This window comes from Garra rufa, chromosome 12, assembly GCF_049309525.1.
Source record: "Garra rufa chromosome 12, GarRuf1.0, whole genome shotgun sequence".
Classification (NCBI taxonomy): Eukaryota; Metazoa; Chordata; class Actinopteri; order Cypriniformes; family Cyprinidae; genus Garra; species Garra rufa.
In genome coordinates, this window is record NC_133372.1 from 7,960,862 (window position 1) to 7,982,852 (window position 21,991).

The following is a 21,991-nucleotide window of genomic DNA, read 5'->3' on the forward strand; positions in this document are numbered from 1 at the left end:
TGGCAGTGACTGCTGTGACTAATTCCGTCTGATTATATGGATTACTGGCCAAAGAAATCCCTACGGATTCATCCATCGCATTAGCATAAGAAGCCTCATATTCAGAACCATTCTCATAACAGACAATGGAGTCCAATCTAATTTGCAGTGTGAACAGTGCTTTTCTCTTCATTTATTTGATTTATTTATTTATTTTTCCCAGCCCTGAGTTCGCTCACAGCACCTGGTATTTTTAGCAAACTCTGCATTACTGAAAGACACCCTGGAACAGATTTCTCTCATTTATGACAATCTGTCTTGTCTGAGTTGGGGTAAAGAGCTTCTAATTGGGTGGTATTTACTTCATTTTAACTTTTTTCATGCACCGTCAGGCTTTATGTCTCATGGGTAGCAGCAGAGAAAAGACAGGCAGTGCAGTGTGGTTAAATAATTCCACAAGTAACGCTTCACCGACGTAAAGGAAATCGCACATTATAATTTATAATAAATCTGTCATCGTGCAATTAATATTCAGGCAGTGAGGCACTGGGTTTGGTAGGCTCTTGAATCTAGTATTATCCTTTAGTTTGTGAGTGAGTTGCATTCAGATTTTGTCTCGGTACTGCATGACTGTGCAGTGACCTGCAATGCTTTGTGCTGTACTCCTTTATAGCTGTCAACATCTATCACACCACAACACTTCAAAAACAGTCTCTAAACTACTCTTAAACCTCACAAAGCAGACACTGGGTGAACAGTTAGTCCTGCACCAAAGTCATGCCATCAATGTAATAATTCACTTTACCTGTCTAGGATACTAAGAGATTTGAGCTTGCAATAAACAATCTTAAAGATTCATCTGCTGTAACCTGCCGTTTTCTACCCATCTCAATGTGTGAGTCTGTGAGAAGCATGCCAGATGAATGCAAGTGCATTCACAAAGCCAAAAACATGCTTTGCCTGTTCTATTCTTGGCTGCTTGCACAGAGCAGATAATATAAAGGCTGGTATGGTAGAAAATGGACAGGCTGGGAAATTAGCAAAGGTCTAATGACTGATGCTATCTCTCTGCACTTTGAGAACTAGCAGTCAGTAATTAGAGCTGGTAAATTAGACCCCATTCAGGCTAAAGACTATCATTCACACAGTGCTTATGGAACAGCGCCTAAGTGCATTATCACTGCCTTTGATCTCTATCGAGACCTTTAGTCTCCTCATTCACATTTATGATGGTTCCAACTAACCCCCTGCATTGAACGTTCACCATAATTTACGAATTTAGTCACCAACAGATCTACAGTTTCAGGCTTGGAGTGTGGCTGCTTTCAAATTACAGTCAAAAGATTGGAATCATTTATAATTTAATTTTTTTTGCTTTTTTGTGTGTGTTTGTGCAATGTATGTTTCTAATACAGTGGTGTGAAAAACTGTTGGCCCCCTTTCTGATTTTTTTTATTTTTTTGCATGTTTGTCACACTTTAATGTTTCAGATCATCAAACAAATTTAAATATTAATCAAAGATAACACAAGTAAACACAACATGCAGTTTTCAAATGAAGGTTTTTTTATGTTATGATAAAACATAACTGTGGTTTATCACACCTGAGTTCAGTTTCTTTAGCCACACCCAGGCCTGATTACTGCCACATCTTTTCGCAATCAAGAAATCACTTAAATAGGACCTGCCTGACAAAGTGAAGTAGACCAAAAGATCCTCAAAAGCTACATATCATGTTGAGATCCAAAAAAAATTAGTAACAAATGAGAAAGAAAGTAATTGAGATCTATCAGTCTGGAAAAGGTTATAAAGCCATTTATAAAGCTTTGGGACTCCAGCGAACCACAGTGAGAACCATTATCCACGAATGGCAAAACATGGAACAGTGGTGAACCTTCCCAGGAGTGGCTAGCCGACCAAAATTACCCCAAGAGCGCAACGACGACTCATCCAAGAGGTCACAAAAGACCCCACAACAACATCTAAAGAACTGCAGGCCTCTCTTGCCTCAGTTAAGGTCAGTGTTCATGACCCCACCATAAGAAAGAGACTGCGCAAAAATGGCCTGCATGGCAGAGTTCAAAGACGAAAACTGCTGCTGAGCAAAAAGAACATAAAGGCTCGTCTCAGTTTTGCCAGAACACATCTTGATGATCCCCGAGACTTTCGGGAAAATACTCTGTGGACTGATGAGACAATATTTTGGAAGGTGTGTGTCCCATTACATCTGGCATAAAAGTAACACAGCATTTCAGAAAAAGAACATCATATCAACAGTAAAATATGGTGGTGGTATTGTGATGGTCTGGGGCTGTTTTGCTGCTTCTGCACCTGGAAGACTTGCTGTGATAAATGAAACCATGAATTCTGGGGTCTACCAAAAAATCCTGAAGGACAAAGTCCAGCCATCTGTTCGTGACCTCAAACTTTAGCGAACTTGGGTTTGGCAACAGGACAATGATCCAAAACACACCAACAAATCCACCTCTGAATGGCTGAAGAAAAACAAAATGAAGACTTTGGAGTGGCCTAGTCAAAGTCCTGATCTGAATCCTATTGAGATGCTGTGGCATGACCTTAAAAAGGCGGTTCATGCTCGAAAACCCTCGAATGTGGCTGAATTACAACAATTCTGCCAAGATGAGTGGGCCAAAATTCCTGCACAGCGCTTTAACAGACTCATTGCAAGTTATCGCAAACGCTTGATTGCAGTTGTTGCTGCTAAGGGTGACCCAACCAGTTATTACGTTTAGGGGGCAAACACTTTTTCACATAGGGCCATGTGGGTTTGGATTTTGTTTTCCCTTCATAATAAAACTTCATTCAAAAACTGCATGTTGTGTTTACTTGTGTTATCTTTGATTAATATTTAAATTTGTTTGATGATCTGAAACATTAAAGTGTGAAAACATGCAAAAAAATAAAAAAATTAGGAAGGGGGCCAACACTTTTTCACACCACTGTATGTGCTTTTATTTTGCACATGTGAATTGCTTTTTATAAATATATATCATGTTTTTCATTGCATCATGCATTGTTTGTTTATGTGCATGTGAATTTGGCTATGCGTGTGTGCATCATATCTGTGGTGTGAATTATTATTGAGACCAATCTGGCTCCATATTTGATCCTTTATGTGAGTAATATAAACGTGGGATTGTGATGCTTCCTATTGGACAGACGTATTGCATGCCCTAAGCCAATCCAATTGGTCATGGTGTCAAATTACAGAGGACAAATACTTAAGTGGTAAATGTACAGAGATATAGTACAGTAATTCCAAACAAACTGAAAATATAGGTGGCATTTTAAATAGACACAGATAATTGATTCTAACCTTCAGAAAGACTTGTATAAACCACTATGTGTACGTTTTATGTAAATTAGCTTTCAGCTATAGAAAATTTGACCTTTAAAACTTCTTCTGAAAAAAAAACTTTTTATTGGAAGTTGTGTCATTTATAGTGGCAGAACTTATGGACTTTGTCAGCATTGATTCAAAAGATAAAAAAAGGTTCCATCCAAAAATTGTTGTGTATCTTCTGAAACTTTTAAAGTATAAATGAAATTATCAAAGGAACACATCTGTTGTGTTTGGCAAAATGACAATGTTGTGACCTTTCAATAAAGAAACAAATATTGCATGCTGTAGAATATAACTCTATCATAACTCATATGAGACTGTAAGTGATCTCTGTGATGCTCCTCACAGACTGACGTCTCCATCACGTCATAAAACCTTGAGCAGTCAGTCCACCTTCATCAGAAGCAGATCATGTGCTGTATCTCAGTATTTATAGATTCTGTGCTGGGCTCCGTATGCAGATTGAGCAATTGACCTGCTCCGACCTTGTTGGGATGCCCAGACTGCTCTGGTGCCCTTCCCTGAAGCAATGACAGGTTCCTTAACACTTTTGATTCTCTTTTTCCTTGATTCCCTTTTTCTTTATCCATCCACTTAGCTGTTAGTATGCACCTTCTTAATTATAATAACATCTCCTTCTTGTCAATCATAACTCCTCTCCTCAGCTGCAGCTCCTATCTATTTACTGCACCACCTTTCCAAATAATCATAAGTACTCCGTCCCTCCTTCCCTCTAATCATAACTTCAATTATGCTCCTCCTTCTCTATAGCCATGACTCTACACCTCTTTTTTGCTATCCCCTTTCTTCAGCTCTACCTATCTGATCATAACATGCTAAGAACTCTCTGTAGAACTCTACTGCACCTCCTTCCCTCTAATAATAACTCCTCGTATGCACCATTGTCTTTATAACCATTACACCTCCTTCCCTTTTATCATACCTCCTTTACTGCATCTAACTATAAATTCACTATTGCAGCTTCTACCCTCTCATCACACCTCTCTCTTGTACTTTACTTCCTTCTCTATAATCAAAACCCGCACCTCTGCATCATACTCCCTCTAATCATAACTTTCTTCATAGCTCCGTTATCATAATTGTAACCTCCTTCTCTCCTCCTCTATAGCCATTTCTCCTCAATTACACCTCCTTCACCTACCTACACCTACATCATTAACTCCTCTACTATCATTACCTCCTTCCCTCTAATCATATCTTCTGTATTGCACCTTTTCTTGTATTGCAACTCCTCAGCTGTAGCCTGGAAAAAATCCAGACCCTAATCTATTAAGATTAAGGGTCTGGCATCGAGCAATGAAAAGGGCCTAACTCGATGGGCGGCACCAAGCATGCATTTGAAACTCTCACTGCACGCAATTGGATAGCGCCACGACCAATCACTAAGTTTTCACTAAGCCCCATACGCTTAGCTACCAGCGGAGCTAACTGATTAAACTCTTGCGTATCCAGTCGGCAAAACAGCAAAAACATCCTTCTTGCAAAGGAACGATTCGAGCGCGGTTTTCTGTTCCTCTTTTATATGAAAAGCCAAGTCTAACTCGTTCATTGTAGCGGCCAAAGCCGTTTCAAACAACTGGTGTTCATCTGTAGCCATCTTTCAATGTTTACTAAATGATTCCGGACGTCGCAGCGCTGTCGTCATCAGCTTAGCTCACCTCTGGCCCGCCTACATCAGATACACCGATTTGATTGGTTCCCAGATCTGCTTAATGCAGTAACGTGCATCATTGCTCGATGCCAGAGTGTCTTGCAGAGACAATTCAAATTGTGCTCTCGTGAGACCTCTGGATTTCCAGGGTACCTCAGCTGCACTTTCTTTAATCATAACTGCTCTGTGACACTTCCTTCCTTATAATCATACCTCCTCTTATGATCCTCCTCCTCTATAGCCATTTCTCCTCAATTACACCTCTTTTTTCTAATCATTAACTCCTCTGCTGTGCCACCTTCTCTTTGATCAGAAATCAGTTATTGCACCTCCTTTAAAACAATTACTCCTCTTAATGCACCTCCTTCCCTCTAATTAGAACTCCTCTTAAGCTCATCCTCCTCTATAGCATTTCTTCTAATTTACCTCAGTTATTGCTAATTAATCATTAACTCCTCTGCTGTGCCACCTTCTCTTTGATCAGAAATCAGTTATTGCACCTCCTTTATAATCATTAACTCCTCTGCTGCACCTCCTTCTCTCTAATCAGAAATCAGCTACTGGTCCTCCTTTTTAAAACAATTACTCCTCTACTGCACCTCCGTACCTCACCTCCGTAACTCCTCTTATGCTCATCCTCCTCTACAGCATTTCTTCTCATTCTTTATAGAATTACTCCTCAAATACACCTCCTTTTTAATCATTAACTCCTCTACTGTACACCCTCCCTCTAATCATATCATCTGTATTGCACCTTGTCTTTTATTACAACTCCTCAGCTGCACTTCTTTTAATCATAACTGCTCTGCGACACCTCCTTCCTTCTAATCATACCTCCTCTTATGCTCCTCCTCCTCTATAGCCATTACTCCTCAATTACACCTCTTTTTTTATAATTATTAACTCCTCTGCTGGACTACCTTCTCTCTGATCAGAAATCAACTACTGCACCTCCTTCCCTCTAATAATAACTCCTCTTATGCTCCTCCTCCATAGCATTGATCCTCATTTTTACTTACTTCTTTAAAATCATTAACTCCTCTGCTGCATCTCCTTCTCTCTGTAATAATAAATCAGTTACTACATCTCCTTCCTTAAAACAATTACTCCTCTACTGCACCTCCTTCCCTAATCATATCTCTTGTAGTGCACCTTTCTCTTTTATCACAACTCATCAACTGCACTTCCTTTAATCATAACTGCTATGCTGCACCTCCACCCTTCTAAAAATAACTCCTCTTATGCTCCTCATCCTCATTTACTCCTTACACCACATCTCCTGTATTGAGCCTTCTCTTTTATCACAACTCCTCAACTGCACGTCCTCTAATCCTAGCTACTGCACTTCCTTGCTTCTAAATATAACTCCTCTTATGCTCCTCCTCCTCTATAGCCATTTCTCCTAAATTACACCTCCTTTTTATAATCATTAACTTGTCTGCTGTGCCACCTTCTCTCTGATCAGAAATCAACTACTGCACCTCCTTCTTTAAAACAATTACTCCTCTACTGGATCCGCTTCCCTCTAATCATAACTCCTCTTATGCTCCTCCCTCTCTATAGCATTACTCCTCATTTACAACTCCTGCTTTATAATCATTAACTCCTCTACTGTGCCTCCTTCCCTCTAATCATATCTCCTTTATCACAACTCCTTAACTGTACTTCCTTCAATCATAACTGCTCTACTGCACCTCCTCATTTCTAAACATAACACCTCATATGCTCCTCCTCCACTATACCATTGCTCCTCATTTGCACCTCCTTCTTTATAATCGTTAACTCCTCTGTTGCACCTCATTTTCTCTCATCATATTTCACCTACTGCACCTCCTTCCTTAAATCAATTACTCCTCTACTGCACCTCCTTCCCTCTAATAATAACTCCTCTTATGCTCCTCCTCCTCCATAGCATTGATCCTCATTTACAACTCCTGCTTTATAATCATTAACTCCTCTTCTGCACCTCCTTCCCTCTAATCATATCTCCTTTATCACAACTCCTTAACTGTACTTCCTTCAATCATAACTGCTCTACTGCACCTCCTCATTTCTTAACATAACACCTCATATGCTCCTCCTCCTCTATACCATTGCTCCTCATTTGCACCTCCTTCTTTATAATTGTTATCTCCTCTGTTGCACCTCATTTTCTCTCATCATATTTCAGCTACTGCACCTCCTTCCTTAAAACAATTACTTCTCTACTGCACCTCTTTCCTTCTAATCATAACTTCTTTTATGCTCTTCTTTCTCTATATTATTGCTCCTCATTTGCACCTGTTTTTTATAATTTACTTCTTTTCTCTGATGCGCTTCCTTCTCTCTTATTAGAAATCAACTACTGCGCCTCCTTCACTCTAATAATAACTCCTCTTATGCTCCTCCTCATCTATAGCATTGCTCCTCATCTACACTTCCTTCTTTATAATCATTAACTCCTCGGCTGCACCCCCTTCTCTCTAATCATAAATCAGTTACTGCATCTTCTTCTTTAAAACAATTACTCCTCTACTGCACCTCCTTCCCTCTAATCCTATATTATATTTGTGCCTCCTTCACTTTAATCACAACTCCTCAACTGTACTTCCTTCCATCTTAACATCTCTACTGCACCTCATCATAACTCCTGTTATGCTCTTCCTCCCCTAAAGCATTACTCCTCATTTACGCCTCCTTTTTTAGAATCATTAACTCCTCTGCTGCACCTCCTTCTCTCAAATCAGAAATCAGCTACTGCATCTCCTTCAATAAAACAATTACTCCTCTACTGCACTTCCTTCCCTCTAATTATATCTCTTATATTATGTCTTCTTTTATCACAACTCTGCAATTGCACATCGATTAATCATAGCTCCTCTACTGCACCTCCTTCTATCTAAACATAGCTTTTCTTATGCTCCTCCTCACTACATCTTCTTTAAAACAGTAACTCCTCTACTGCACCTCCTTCCTTCTAGTCATTACTATTGTATTGTGCCTCCTTCTCTTTTATCATAACTTCAACTGCAAAATGCAAATCCTTCCCTTAAATTACTAAACTCCTTGTATGCACCTTTTACACCTTCCTTCCTTTTAAAATACCTCATCTATTGCACATTTGTCATTTTATTATAAGCCTTTTACTGCACCCCTTCTTTGCTGTCATAATTCCTTTTCTACACTGCACCTCCTTCCTTCTAATTTAATTTCCTCTACTGCACCCACGTCCCCTTTAAACATAATTCCTTTATTGCACCTCCTGCCATCTGATCACAATTTGTCTTCCCTATAATCATATAACCCCCTCTCCTCTGTACATTTAACTTCTTTACTGCACCTCCTTTCCACAAATTTACACTCCTCTGCTGAACCGCCTTCACTCTAACATAACTACTCTACTTCACCTCCTTCCCTTTAATCATAACTTTTCTGTTCCTTATCCCACTACAGTTCGGCCTCATTCTGATTCATCTTTTCTTCACCATTCCTGTGCTCATCTCTGCCATCTCTACTTACCTCCTCTTCTCCTCACTTCTCTACCATTCACGTCTTTCCTTTACTGTACTGCAATGCAGCAGAGCGGAACTGGGCGCAGCTCAGGGAACCTGAGAGAGCAGCCCTCTGTCAGCTCGCCTGCACTGGCAAGGATGCGTCTTAATCACACTGCGCTGCCTCTCTCTCCTTTACTCTCCACATCAGGCATACAGTCTACACTGGATCAGTTAGTTTGAAACTGAAACTGATTCATAGATATGTGAATCAGTTGCTTCAAAAATAATAATGTTTCCACAGAATTCCACTGCAGTTTCACAGCTTCTAGCAAATTAAACTTCTGTATGGTTCTGTATAAAATCTATTATTAGATGAATTAACTATAATACTATTATTGTTTCTGCAGTATATAGTATGGAACATTTCTGTATGCATAAAGATTGACATGATGTACTGTATCCCACAATGCATGTGGATGACCTTATATTTCACGTGGCATAATGCTGTTTTTAAGAATAGAAGGTGGCATATTCTGCATAGTATTTAGTGAATTGTACACTAGTTTTACATTTCAAACAGCCATATAGACTCACAAGGGATTTGATTTTATCTGCATCTTGGGTGCAAGCCACCATGAATTTGCAAACTCTATAAACTCTTTTAAGAAACTAAGAGAAAGCATCTGCAAAGAACATAAAGGTCTGTGCAGCACAACGATAAAAGGCCTTTTTAATAGGGATCTTAAAGCACAGCACAGTTCTTATCTAAACAGTGTTTCTGGCATCGATAAGAGGATCAATTGATTTCATCACAGGCAAATGCTCAGAAACCAAAATCCGGCCGGAGCCTCCCTGCTTGAGAAATGATGAAACGGATTGAGGTTGGCAAAGAAGCCCAATCTCAAAACCAAAGCGAAAAGCTTCTGTTTTCATGGATGTAACAGTTAAGAAAATATGAATTTATACATGACACCAAAAGAGTAATAAAGCCTTGTGAGAACTCAAACAAATCGGATGGTTTCACTAATTTTCTATCATCCTGAAATGGCAGAACGCGTCTAATTTACATGAAAGCAAACTGAATTAGCAACTTGGGATTTCTAGTTGCGCCTGCATATTGCTGACAAAGCTTTGTGCTTTAGTGTTAGTGAAACAAATAATAAATGCCATGCAAGCGTACATAATGAAAAACCTTTAATATTTTGCACATAGATATATTCATATTATTATTGTTATAATAACTGTAAGTCAAAAATAATAGTCATTATATGCATATAAAACTAATCCATTAATTTACTATATGTACTATGCTGTATTTCTGTTTATAAAACAACATGAAGAAACACCTCATTAGCTTATATACAGGAGCTTGGAGGGAAGGAATAATAAAGCCAATAAACACACACACATACACACACAGAATCAGTGAAAACACTGATGAGGTTATTCAGTCACTGACAACATGTACAGGGTCCATTCTGCTTTCGTTGGTGTACACGAACACCTTACACAGGTGTCAGTCATGTAAAAAAACAATCTGAGATATGGAAAAAAAACTAGCAAACATGATACTGATACTCCATCATAGAAGCCTAGATGAAAAAATGAACGATAGAGATATTTCAAATAGCTTTGGTCAAAAAGAAACTGCATAAATAAACATCAAGGGCAGGGAAGCACCTTCAGAGAAGCCACAGCATCGTGTTTCATGTGTCCTATTGCTACTCAGAATGATACAGAGAGACACCGATATAGAGAGAGGGGACGGCTCGAGTGTTTGATTACCCAAATGCAGTACTGTTAAACATCTGTAAACCACAGGAGACATTTAGATTCTCATAACGGTGTTTGGGGTGTGTCTGTTTCTGTGGTTTGTGCGCGAGCGTCTTCTTTCACCCCAACGGGTGGGGAAAACATCCTGCGTCTCGCTCTAGTCCCCATTGAAATGATTGCACCAGAGGGTCCACAAAGCGCTCTGCTGTTATGACAACTCAAATGGGGCCTGACTGCTCGGCCCATCGCGTACAAGGTGAAGGGATGGGATATCTGCCTGGTGAGAGCGGGGCTGCAGGGGCCCCTGTGTCAACCCAAACCTCCAAGCAACGGCGTGGTCAAGAGGAGCCGTCAAAACTGTGGAGACAGAAATTTCACTTTAAGCTGTGGCAATTTTAAGCAAACATTTTGCAGCAATTAGTCTATGTTTGAAACCAGTAGTTGCTAGTGTACTCCTAAAATTTGGCTAAATAAACTGTTAGCCCATATGTGACCCTGGACCACAAAACCAGTCGTAGGTAGCACGAGTATATTTGTAGCAAAAGCCAACAATACATTGTATGGGTCAAAATGGATTTTTCTTTTATGCCAAAAATCATTAGGATATTATGCAAAGCTCATGTCCTATAGACATTTTGTAAATTTCCTACTGTACAGTGCCGTGCAAAAGTATTCATACCCCTGCATTTTTTTCACGTTTTGTTGCAGCATTATGTTAAACTGCTTTAAATTAGTTTTTCCCCACATCAATTTTCACTCCATACACCATAATAATGACAAAGCAAAAACCAGATTTGCAAATTTTACAAATGTATTAAAGATAAAACACTGAAATAAGTACATTGCATAAGTATTCATACCCTTAACTCAGTACACAGTTGAAGCACCTTTACAGCCTCAAGTCTTTTTGGGTATGATGTGACAAACTTTGCACATCTGCATTTGGCAATTATCTGCCATACTTTGCCTCACCTTTTCACCTCTCAAGTTCTGTCAGCTTGGATGGGGGCTGGCAGACATTTTCTAGAGTCCTAGTTGTTCCAATCGTCTTCCATTATGAATAATGGAGGCTACATGCTTCTGTGAACCTTCAATGCAGCAGATTTTTTTCTGAACTCTTCCCTAGATCATTGCCTTAACGCAAGTCTGTCACTGAGCTCTACAGGCAGTTATCTTGACCTCAGGACTTGGTTTTTGCTCTGATATGCATTTTAGATCTTTTCTGAAAGGTGTGTGCCTTTCTAAATCATACTCATTCAAATGAATTTGCCACAGTTTAACTCCACTCGAAGTGTAGTAACATCTAGAAGCAATATGAATGCTCCTGAGCTAAATTTCGAGTGAATACTTAAGCAACGGGATCTTTTCAGTTTTTTTATTTCTAATAAATTTGCAAAGTTGTTACAAACCTGTTTTGTCACTATGGTGTATGAGATGTAGATTGATGTGAGAAAAAAAAAAACAATTTAAAGCAGTTTGACATAATGCTGCAACAAAACACTTTTGCAAGGCACTGTAAATATATCAAGACTTGATTTTTGTTTAGTAATATGCATTGCTTAAAACTTAATTTGGACAACTTTAAAGGCAATTGTCTCAATATTTAGACTTTTTCGCAACCTTAGATTCCAGGGCCCGTATTCTCAAAACATCTTAAGGCTAAAAGTAGCTCATAACTTGCCAATTTAGAAGAAAATCTTAAAATAATGGGCAGCCTTAAAGAGTGTTTCACAACACCTTTTAGTGCTAAAACTAGCTCCTAAATCTGTCAAAAGTTAGAAGTAGTAAGGAGGATTCCTAAGTCCTAAGACCAAATCCCAACTATTCTAAAATGGCTGTTGCTGGCAATCTGCCTTGGAACTTGAACTTTTTAGAAACACTTATTTGCACACATATGTTTTCCCACTCAACTTTTTTGGTTTTGGAGGTTATCCCAACTCCAAAATTTCCTTTGATTATATCCCTGTTTTCATTAACAAGTTGGGCAAGAAGTAACAGCTGTGCTTACGTCCAGTTTGTTTTTTTACACGTTTGCATATCTTACTACCAGCCATAATTATCCTGTTCTGTTAATAAAAAGGCTGTTTGTATGCATATCAGCTAATGTGTTTACGAGAAGCACACATGTAAAAGGTTTGCATGTTTAATTAGTAACACTTAGCCTTCAAATCTCAAATAGATTGACCCTTATGACTGTTTTTGTGGTCCAGGGTCATATATATGCATTTAAAATTGACAGCCTTTTCATTTAAATATTGATGTGCTTAGGTCAAAAAAAAAGTACACTTGACTAATATACTTTTAAGGTCAATTTACACTCTACTGACAGACGCTGACAAATGGCAATGAGCATGTTCATTGGGTTTTGTCTGATCAGTGTATTAACCCTGTTGGCATTGGTCGGACTGAATATGTTAAATTGACGTTTTAAACTGAAGTTGGTTTGTTGTGCGGTGTGAATTGGCTTAAAAGAATTTACTTAAGTGTGTAAGATTTTCAGGCACTTAAAGGAATAGTTCACCCAATAATAAAAATTCTGTCATTAATTACTTACGTTGAAAACCCATAAGACACAAATTAAGATATTTCTGATGGAATCCAAGGGCTTTCTGACTCTGCTTAGAACTACAACTTTCAAGGGCCAAAAAGATAGTAAGGACAACGTTAAAATAGTCCATGTGACATCAGTGGTTCAACCGTAATGTTATGAAGCTACGAGAATACTTTTTGTGCACACAAAAAACAAAAATGATGACTTTATTCAGCAATTTCTCGTGAATGTGCGTCGAAGACTGACAATGAAAAGAAGAAATTGTTGAATAAATACACTATTTTAGTTTTCTTTGCCCACAAAAAGTATTGTCATAGCTTCATAAAATTACTGATGTCACATGGACTATTTTATCGATGTCCTTACTACCTTTTTAGGCCTTGAACATGGAAGTACCATTGCTGTCTACGCAAGGTCAGAAAGATTTCATCAAAAATATCTTTGTGTTCTGAAGATAAATGTAGATCTTACAGGTTCGTAATTTTCGTTATCCCTTTAGTTACATGTGATTAACAGTTAAATTAAATTGTATTATATGTCAGTAATGTTACCCATTCAAACCGCTATCTGTCAGCAATTCATACTGCACTTTTAAGCGTTAATTTTGACGGAAATGGCATTTCGTTGTAAACTAAGTCGTTCTGAGGCACGGAAAACACCGGATCACGAGCTAATCGCCTGAACGAAGTGTGTGCTTCACTTTGAAATGTGCTGTGAAAACAGACTTGATGAAGGGATTAAGCCATATTGTGCTTTCGCTTTCATTTGACACTGTGCCAAAGCATAATGGCCCAAAACACAGCTTAAAAGACCTTTTATGTTAGAAAGTTTTAAAAATCTCAATTTTTTGCCTAGAAGACCTATATCGTTTTATATCATCATGCGATCACGATAATATCGAGATCGTTCGTGAAACCACGATATTGATAATATCATTATATCCCTATATAGACTGTTAAAGCAATTTAATGTGGTTATTAAACACATGAATGTGTCATCATTTACTAACCTCTGTTTTGTTCCAACCCTGTTTTAGTTTCTTTCTTCTGTGAAACAAAACAACAACAACAAAAGATCTTCAGGAGAGCTTTAGTTATTCATTCAAATAAAATGGATGGCGATTTATACTGTCAAGCTCCAAAATAAAGCACCATAGACATAGTCCACATAGTGCTCTATATTTCAAGTCTTTTGAAATACGTCTGCTGTATTTCAAACATATCACATCCGTTGTTTTTCAAACTTGCTTGTGTTGAACGCAAGCATGAATAAGATTTGAGAACTCCAGCAAAGGGTTTTTGGAAGCTTGGTAGTATATATCATGTTTTTTGGTTTTACAGAGGAAAGGAAATAATAAAGGGGTCAGAACATGAAGGTGAGTAAATGATGACAACATTTTCACTCACAAAATGAGAAAACTGTTCGTTTAGTGACAGGTTTTACTAGAGGATTACAGAAATCATCCATGTTATGGCATGGAAGTTGATGTCTTTAATTACGACAAACAACAAGAAATCTGGAAAAAAAAATCATTCCAGCATTCCTGTGAAATCTTGATGGGATTGGTTTGTAATCCCTAATGATAAACGTCTGTCTTTGAGCTATTAAATATTAACAAAGCCATTTTCTGCCCCTGCTGGGCAGCTTTACGAGATCAAGGATAGACAGGGTCACCTCTACCGTTGTATTCATACACATATGGACGCATACATGCATGGATCATGGGGACATTTGGGCTCTGTTGTAACTGTAGTAAGCTGCCTTGCTGTGTAACATCTACACTGGCTCTCTACTTTAATAGCTCTCTACCTGTAATGAAAATTGAAATGCTCTGTATGGGCAGAAACCCCATTAGTCTCAGCCTCAGACGGTACAGTCTGTTCATGCATATTGCACACAAAACTGGAAAGCACTTGTGAAAATCAGATCAGACAGAAGTCTGACTGCTTCACTGTTTCCGGGAGTCTAGGTGAACAGGTCAGTCTGCCAGGAGATGAAATCATGTTTAAAAGGAACCTGGTTTATATAATGAGCACTTTGATGGAAGAACTAGTCTCTGGATTTATTTAGTTTGTTAGGTTTGTAGTATCAGATTTTTGAGATATTTTCTGTCTCCATCCTGATGTTTTCTGTCGAGGATTTAAATGAGTTTGTTGGCCTGACTTTGTGGCAACATTGAATTCATTTGCCAAATTATGTTGTTGATCATTTTATGTCTGTCAGATAGTTTCTTTCTTTTCTTAGTGGCCACAATAAGATGCAAAATGGACCTGAACATTATTTTAGTGTTTATATACAGTCAAGCCCGAAATTATTCATACCCCAGGCAAATTCTGACTTAAAGTTACTTTTATTCAACCAGCAAGTTTTTTTTGGACCGGAAATGACACAGGCTTCACCCAAAAGGTAATACGACGATGTACAAGAGGCATCATTGTGGAAAAAATATTTCTCAGCTTTTATTTACATTTGAATAAAAAGTGGCATGTCCAAAATTATTCATACCCTTCTCATTAATCAATAGAAAAGCCTTTATTGGCTATTACAGCAATCAAATGCTTCCTATAATTGCTGACCAGCTTTTTGCATGTCTCCACTAGTATTTTCGCCCATTCATCTTTAGCGATGAGCTCCAACACCTTCAGGTTGGAGGGTTTCCTTGCCCTGATCTTTAGCTCCCTCCACACATTCGCAATTGGATTTAAGTCAGGACTCTGGCTGGGCCACTGCAAAACGTTAATGTTTTTGTCTGCTAACCATTTCTTCACCACTTTTGCTGTGTGTTTTGGGTCGTTGTCGTGCTGAAATGTCCACTGGTGCCCAAGGCCAAGTTTCTCTGCAGACTGCCTGATGTTGTTGTTGAGAATTTTGATGTATTGCTCCTTTTTCATGGTGCTGTTTACTGTGATTAGGTTCCCTGGTCCACCGGCTGAAAAACACCCCCAAAACATTAGGTTCCCACCACCATGTTTGATAGTGGGATGGTGTTCTTAGGGTTGAAGGCTTCTACTTTTCTACGTCAAATAAAGGCTACATCATTGTGGCCAAACAATTCAATTTTTGTTTCATCTGACCATAAAACAGAAGACCAGAAGTCTTCTTCTTTGTCCAGATGAGCATTTGCAAAGGCCAAGCGGGCTTTTGTGTGCCTTAACTGGAGAAGTGGTGTCCTCCTCGGTCTGCGTCTGTGGAACCCAGCGGTGAGCAGTGTCTGTTGGACTGTCTGCCTTGAGATGTTGCCACCAGCAGAGCCCAGATTCATCAGGATGGCCTTGGTGGTGATCCTTGATTCTTTTTTACCTCTCTCACGATCCTCCTGGCCAGCACAGGTGTCACTTTTGGCTTCTGACCACGTCCTCTGAGATTTTTCACAGTGTGGAACGTCTTGTATTTTTTAATAATACTTTGCACTGTAGCCACTGGAACTTCAAAACATTTAGATATGGTCTTATAGCCCTTTCCTGACTTGTGAGCAGCCACAATGCGCAGCCTCAGGTCCTCAGTGAGCTCCTTTGTCTTAGCCATGACTGTCCACAAACCAACAGCAGAGAGCTTCTGTGTTTCCAATGAATCAGGGTAATTAGGAAGCTAGAACAGCTTGGACTATTTGGAATGGTATAGAACTTTGGGTTTTCCCATAGACTGTGACAGTTTCCAAAGGGTATGAATAATTTTGGACATGCCACTTTTTGTTCAAATATAAATAAAAGCTGAGAAATATTTTTTCCACAATGATGCCTCTTTTACATTGTCTTATTATCTTTTGGGAGAAGCATGTGTCATTTCCGGTCAAAAAATGCTTTTAGTCATTTTAGTATTTCAATTCAATTTATTTCTAATATGGACGGTTTTGAAGTTTGATTTTCATCTAGTATTTATCTTTTTTTTTTTTCAGCTTTGAACATACATACTGAAGTTTTAGTTAACAATAACATTAACCCAAATAAATTAACAATTTTATAATGCTCTATTAGGCACAAATATTTTGTAGAATAGTTCATTTTAATCACTTAGCACTTTTTGTCTATTGTTTTTATTGATACTTATAATAAATTCTATATATAATTGTCATTTTGCCATATTTATTGAAAATCTGAACTTACTGTAGTTTGTTGCAATGCATCAGCAAAGAATACAATTCTGCCTTAGATGGTGGTCTTTCTTATAAGGCAGCATAACTCAGCTGCCTACTGTTTTAGAATAGTCTTCACATCAAGAGCACACCAGTGATCGCTAAAAATGCTGTCTATGTAGGCAGCTCACTAGGGTTTGGAACAGAGCCGAAGTCATTTGAGCAGAACTCACCTGTCCCAGAGCTTCACGTTCCTGCAGTTGTTGCTGCAACATCCTGCTGATATCAAAGCTGTGAAGATAAAAAAGACTTTTGTGAGGTTTGTGCGCACAGCAGTCGGATCTGGAAGAAAAAAGTCCATTAATTTTCTCCATAGAGGAATACATTTTTAATGATATCATGTAAATCTATGACAAAGCTACCAAAAGCTCAGAGATCATTAAGCAATGATATATGCTTCTGTTGAAGCCACACTGTTACCATAAAAAAGCTGAATTTTCTGCATCATTACTCCAGTCTTCAGTCTTCATGTCACATGAGTCAACAGAACTCATTCTAATATGCTGAAATGTGTTGAAAACAGTTGTGCAGCTCAGTATTTTATTGGAATTTGTGATACTTTTTTCAGGATTCTTTAATAAATAACAGCACCTATTTAAAATAAAAAGAAAATTGTAACAAAAAGTTTTGAAAGAAACTAATATTTTTGTTCAGCAAGGATGTTAAATTGATAAAGTGATAGCAAAGACTTATATTGTTAGAAAAGATTTCTATAATGCTGTTCCTTTTAACATTTTATTCATCGAAGAATACTGAAAAAAGAATCACAGGTTCAAAAAAAATATTACGCAGCACAACTGTTTCCAACATTGATATTAAAAGTAATAAATCCGCATATTAGAATGATTTCTGAAGGGTCATGTGACATTGACTGGAGTAATGGCAGATGAACTATTTTTTTTAAATATATTGAAATAGAAAAAACATTGTTTTAAACTGTAACAATATTTCACATAAAAGACATTTACATATAGTTCACAAGAGAAAATAATAGCTGAATTTATAAAAAGATTTTGAGATCCATCTTTGCACACTGAGGACAACTGAGAGACTCATATGCAGCTATTACAGAAGGTTCAAATGCTCACTGATGCTTCAGAAGGAAAAACGATGCATTAAGAGCCAGGGGTGAAAACTTTTGAACAGAATTTTCTTATTTTGCCTAAATAGCATATTTTTTCATTTAGTACTGCCCTACAGAAACTACAGAATATACATGTTTCCCAGAATACAAAATAAGTTAAATTTACCCTGAACTTCAAATTCAAAAAGTTTTCACCCCCAGCTCTTTATGCATCGTTTTTCCTTCTAAAGCATCAGTGAGCATTTGAACCTTCTATAATAGTTGCATATGAGTCCCTCAGTTGTCCTCAGTTTTAAAAATGGATCTCAAAATCATACAGTCATTGTTGAAAAGGATTCAAATACACAAAAATGCTGGAAAACCAAAGAATTTGTGGGACCTGAAGAATTTTTCTGAAGAACAGAAGGCAGTTTAACTGTTCAGGACAAACAAGGAACTCATGAAAAACTATCACTAAACAAAAAACACAGCTGTGGATCATTCAGGTAACAACACAGTATTAAGAATCAAGCGTATGAAAACTTTTGAACAGGGTCATAAATATAACTATTATTTTCTTTTGTAAACCATATATAAAAGTCTTTTATGTGAATATTTTGAAATAAATTGAAAAATATATTGATTTTACTGTTGTAATCAACATCAACAGCCATGGACATTATACCAGCATTTTTGCATTTTTGGTGCAGTTACAACATTCGCAGAGTCTTTCATAACATATATATTTTTTTTAAGAAAATCTCTTCTTTTTTTTCCAGCAATGCAATTAAAGAACCATTTTGGGTCCCCAAAGAATCTTTCAGTGAACAGATCTTAATATACACCTTTTTTTCTTGTGTAAAACTATACTTTCCACTATAAAGAACCTTTTGTGAATCAGTGGAAAGGTTCCATGGATGTTTAAGGTTCTTCATGGAACCATGGTTGACAATTTATTTGTAATGGTTTATTATCAAATTAAGGGGCAAAAAGTGCTTCTGGAACCAAGGTCATTAAAATTGCTTTTGTCCTTGAGATGAATTATAGCATCATTTGTCATAATACAATCCTCAACAGCAGACAAAGAAGGTATAGCATTTGGATTTGGCTCTTCCACAGAGATGCTGGTAAATTTCAATGTGGTTTGTGCACATTAAGGTTGACGCCGAGGGTGGTCTGTAGGAAATAAAAGGCTCCTGACATAATTTGTTGCCCTCACAGCGCCCGAGCAGTTATTTTCTCTTTTTAAGTTTTAGTTGCACACTGGAGACCAACACAAACCTTCTTGTTTACCTGCTTTACCGTGCCTGGCGACAGCATATTCTCCTGCATGTCTGCCCAGACTAAACCAACTGTGAACCTGTCTGCTTTTCCTATATGCCACCCCATCAAACACACACACACAAGCAGACATAGTGATAGTCCTTTGGGCTGAGAACCCTCATGCTGTATAGGCTGTAATTTACCAGAGTAAGAGCATAGAGCAAGATACTATTTGCAGTGTCACTTATGCACTTATACTTATCTTATGAGTACAAACTAAAATACCACATACAGTATACAAGCACACCTTTCATTGGCTGGCTAATCGGAGGTTAGCCAGCTTTTCCTGCACTCTGACTGTTCAAAGTCATTCGATATTCATTCAGATGGAGTGATGGCACATCCATTCTGACCGAGCTTGCCTCCATTAAGCTGGCATCAATAGTGCTCTAGGTTTCATTCACCACTTCTGTTTTTTCATCTCGTTATCATATTTGCTTCAGGCGTGCGCGCGCAGTTGGCCATTAAAGATTCATGCCAGTCTGTGGACTTCTAAGAAACACTTTAGGAGGCTTTAGCAGACATCCTGGCCGGTTTATCCGCTAACATTCACAACGTGAAATGAGATAAAGTGCAAGAACAACCGGGAACGCAAACCAAAACCGGTGTCCTGGAGAGAGATAGGCCCTGTGCTTTGATCAAACAGTAGATAATAAGAACGACAAAGAGGTTTAGGACTCTGCTCCACAAATGCTCAAAGGTTAAGCATCCAATCAATATTTGGTGATGAAGCACATCAAAAAGCAAGGATTTCCAGTATCGCATAATCAAGATGGAGATTTCCCTCAAATGAAACACAATGTTCTCAAAACATGTTGGAGAACATTATCACTGAGCTTTGCTTTCATTTATTAGGACACAAAAATTCCTATCTATTCTCTAAATTCATGTTAGAGAACCATCTTTTCACACTGAGGGACTATTACAGAAGGTTCAAATGCTCACTGATGCTCCAGAAGAAAAAACTGTGCATTAAATAGAGCCTGGGGTGAAAACATTTGAACAGACCAAAATGTGTACATTTTTCTTATTTTTCCTAAAAAATATATTTTTTTCTGCCCTTCAGAAGCAACAAAAGATGCTTACGTGTTTCCCAGAAGACGAAATAAGTTAAATTTACCCTGATCTTCAAATTCAAAACGTTTTCACCCCCTGGCTTAATGCATCGTGTTTCCTTCTGGAGCATCAGTGAGCGTTTGAACCTCCTGTAATAGTGGCATATGAGTCCCTCAGTTGTCCGCAGTGTTAAAAGATGGATCTTAAAATCATAAAGTCATTGTTGAAAAGGCTTCAAATACCCCAAAATGCTGAAAAAACAAAGAATTTGTGGGACCTGCAGGATTTTTCTTAAGAACAGCGGGCAGTTGAACTGTTCAGGACAAACAATGGACTCATGAACAACTATCACTAAACAAAAAAACAGCTGTGGATCATTCACAACACAGTATTAAGAATCAAGGGGATGTAAACTTTTGAACGGGGTCATTTTTAAAAGCTCAACTATTATTTTCTCTTGTGGATTTTATCTATTATGTGAAATATCTTACTCAGGTCAGTACTAAAAAAAAAAAATAACATGCATTTTGTATGATCACTCTTATTTTGTTAAAATAGCTAACATTTTCCAGATTCTGCAAGGTTTATGTACACTTTTGACCTCAACTGTACATAAAATGCATAGAAATATCAGTTGTCACTCTAAATCTCCGAATAATGTCTTAGTAAGATATTTAAATGCATAGCTTTAGGATCAAAGCTCTGTAGTTTTTATTGTGGAGAGCAAAACATACAATGCAAACCGAGAGATACACAAATAAACTTTACTCAAATCATACTTAAAGGGATAGGTAACCCAAAAATTTAAATTACCCCATTATTTAGTCATTCTCATGTACACCCTAAGTGTATATAACTTTATCTTTTGAGACAAATAAAAGCAGTTGTTTTGGCTCTTCCAAGCTTTATAATGGCAGTGAATGGGTGTTGAGATTTCGAAGTCCAAAAAAGTGCATCCATTCATCTTAAAAAGTGCTCCACACGGCTCTATAGGGTTAATAAAGGCCTTCTGAAGTGATTTGATGTGTTTGTGTAAGTAAAATATCCTTATTTAAAACTTTATAAACGGTAATCTCTAGCTTCCCCTAACTGTCGTACTTGCATTCATGAGAAAGTGGCGTTACAGCGGATAATGTAGGATGAAGACATAGCGTAAAAATATTCACATTTAAGTTTTAGGCTCTTATTAACACCCTGGGGCTGTGTGCATTACTTTTTATGATGGATGGATGCACTTTATTGGACTTTGAAATCTCAACACCCATTCACTGCCATTATGAAGCTCGGAAGAAATTCGTCTGAAAGAAGAAAGTCATATACACCTAGGATAGCTTGAGGGTGAGTAAATAATGGGATAATGTTCCTTTTTAGCTGAACTATTCCTTTAATACTCACATTTTAACATGATTTTTCAAAAAAATATGTATGAATAGTTAAAGAGTTCCTGTTAAATATTACTAACAATAGATTTCACATGCATTACAAGCTGAAGGCGAACATTTGGTAACAGTTTGTTTTACAGTGTCCTAACTAGTTGCTTATTAGCATGCATATTACTATAATATTAGCCATTTATTAGTACTAATTAAGCTCATATTAATGCCTT

At 37.8% G+C, this 21,991-nt stretch overlaps 1 protein-coding gene across 2 annotated transcripts in view; it reads right to left on the minus strand.

Annotated features, from left to right (window-relative positions):
- Nucleotides 1-9,359: 9,359 nt before the first annotated feature.
- The window catches only part of ccdc85al (coiled-coil domain containing 85A, like), a 28,949-nt gene continuing 16,317 nt past the window's right edge, over nucleotides 9,360-21,991 (minus strand). Inside the window, exons 3-5 of one of the 2 annotated variants that reach the window (XM_073852118.1) lie at nucleotides 17,117-17,174; nucleotides 13,821-13,857; nucleotides 9,360-10,617 (exon numbers count right to left, since the gene is read on the minus strand). In XM_073852118.1, the coding sequence (XP_073708219.1) occupies nucleotides 10,612-10,617; nucleotides 13,821-13,857; nucleotides 17,117-17,174 (101 nt within the window). In that variant the 3' untranslated portion in view covers nucleotides 9,360-10,611. The remainder of the gene's footprint in view (nucleotides 10,618-13,820; nucleotides 13,858-17,116; nucleotides 17,175-21,991) is intronic. The other variant, XM_073852119.1, reaches the window with a different exon arrangement.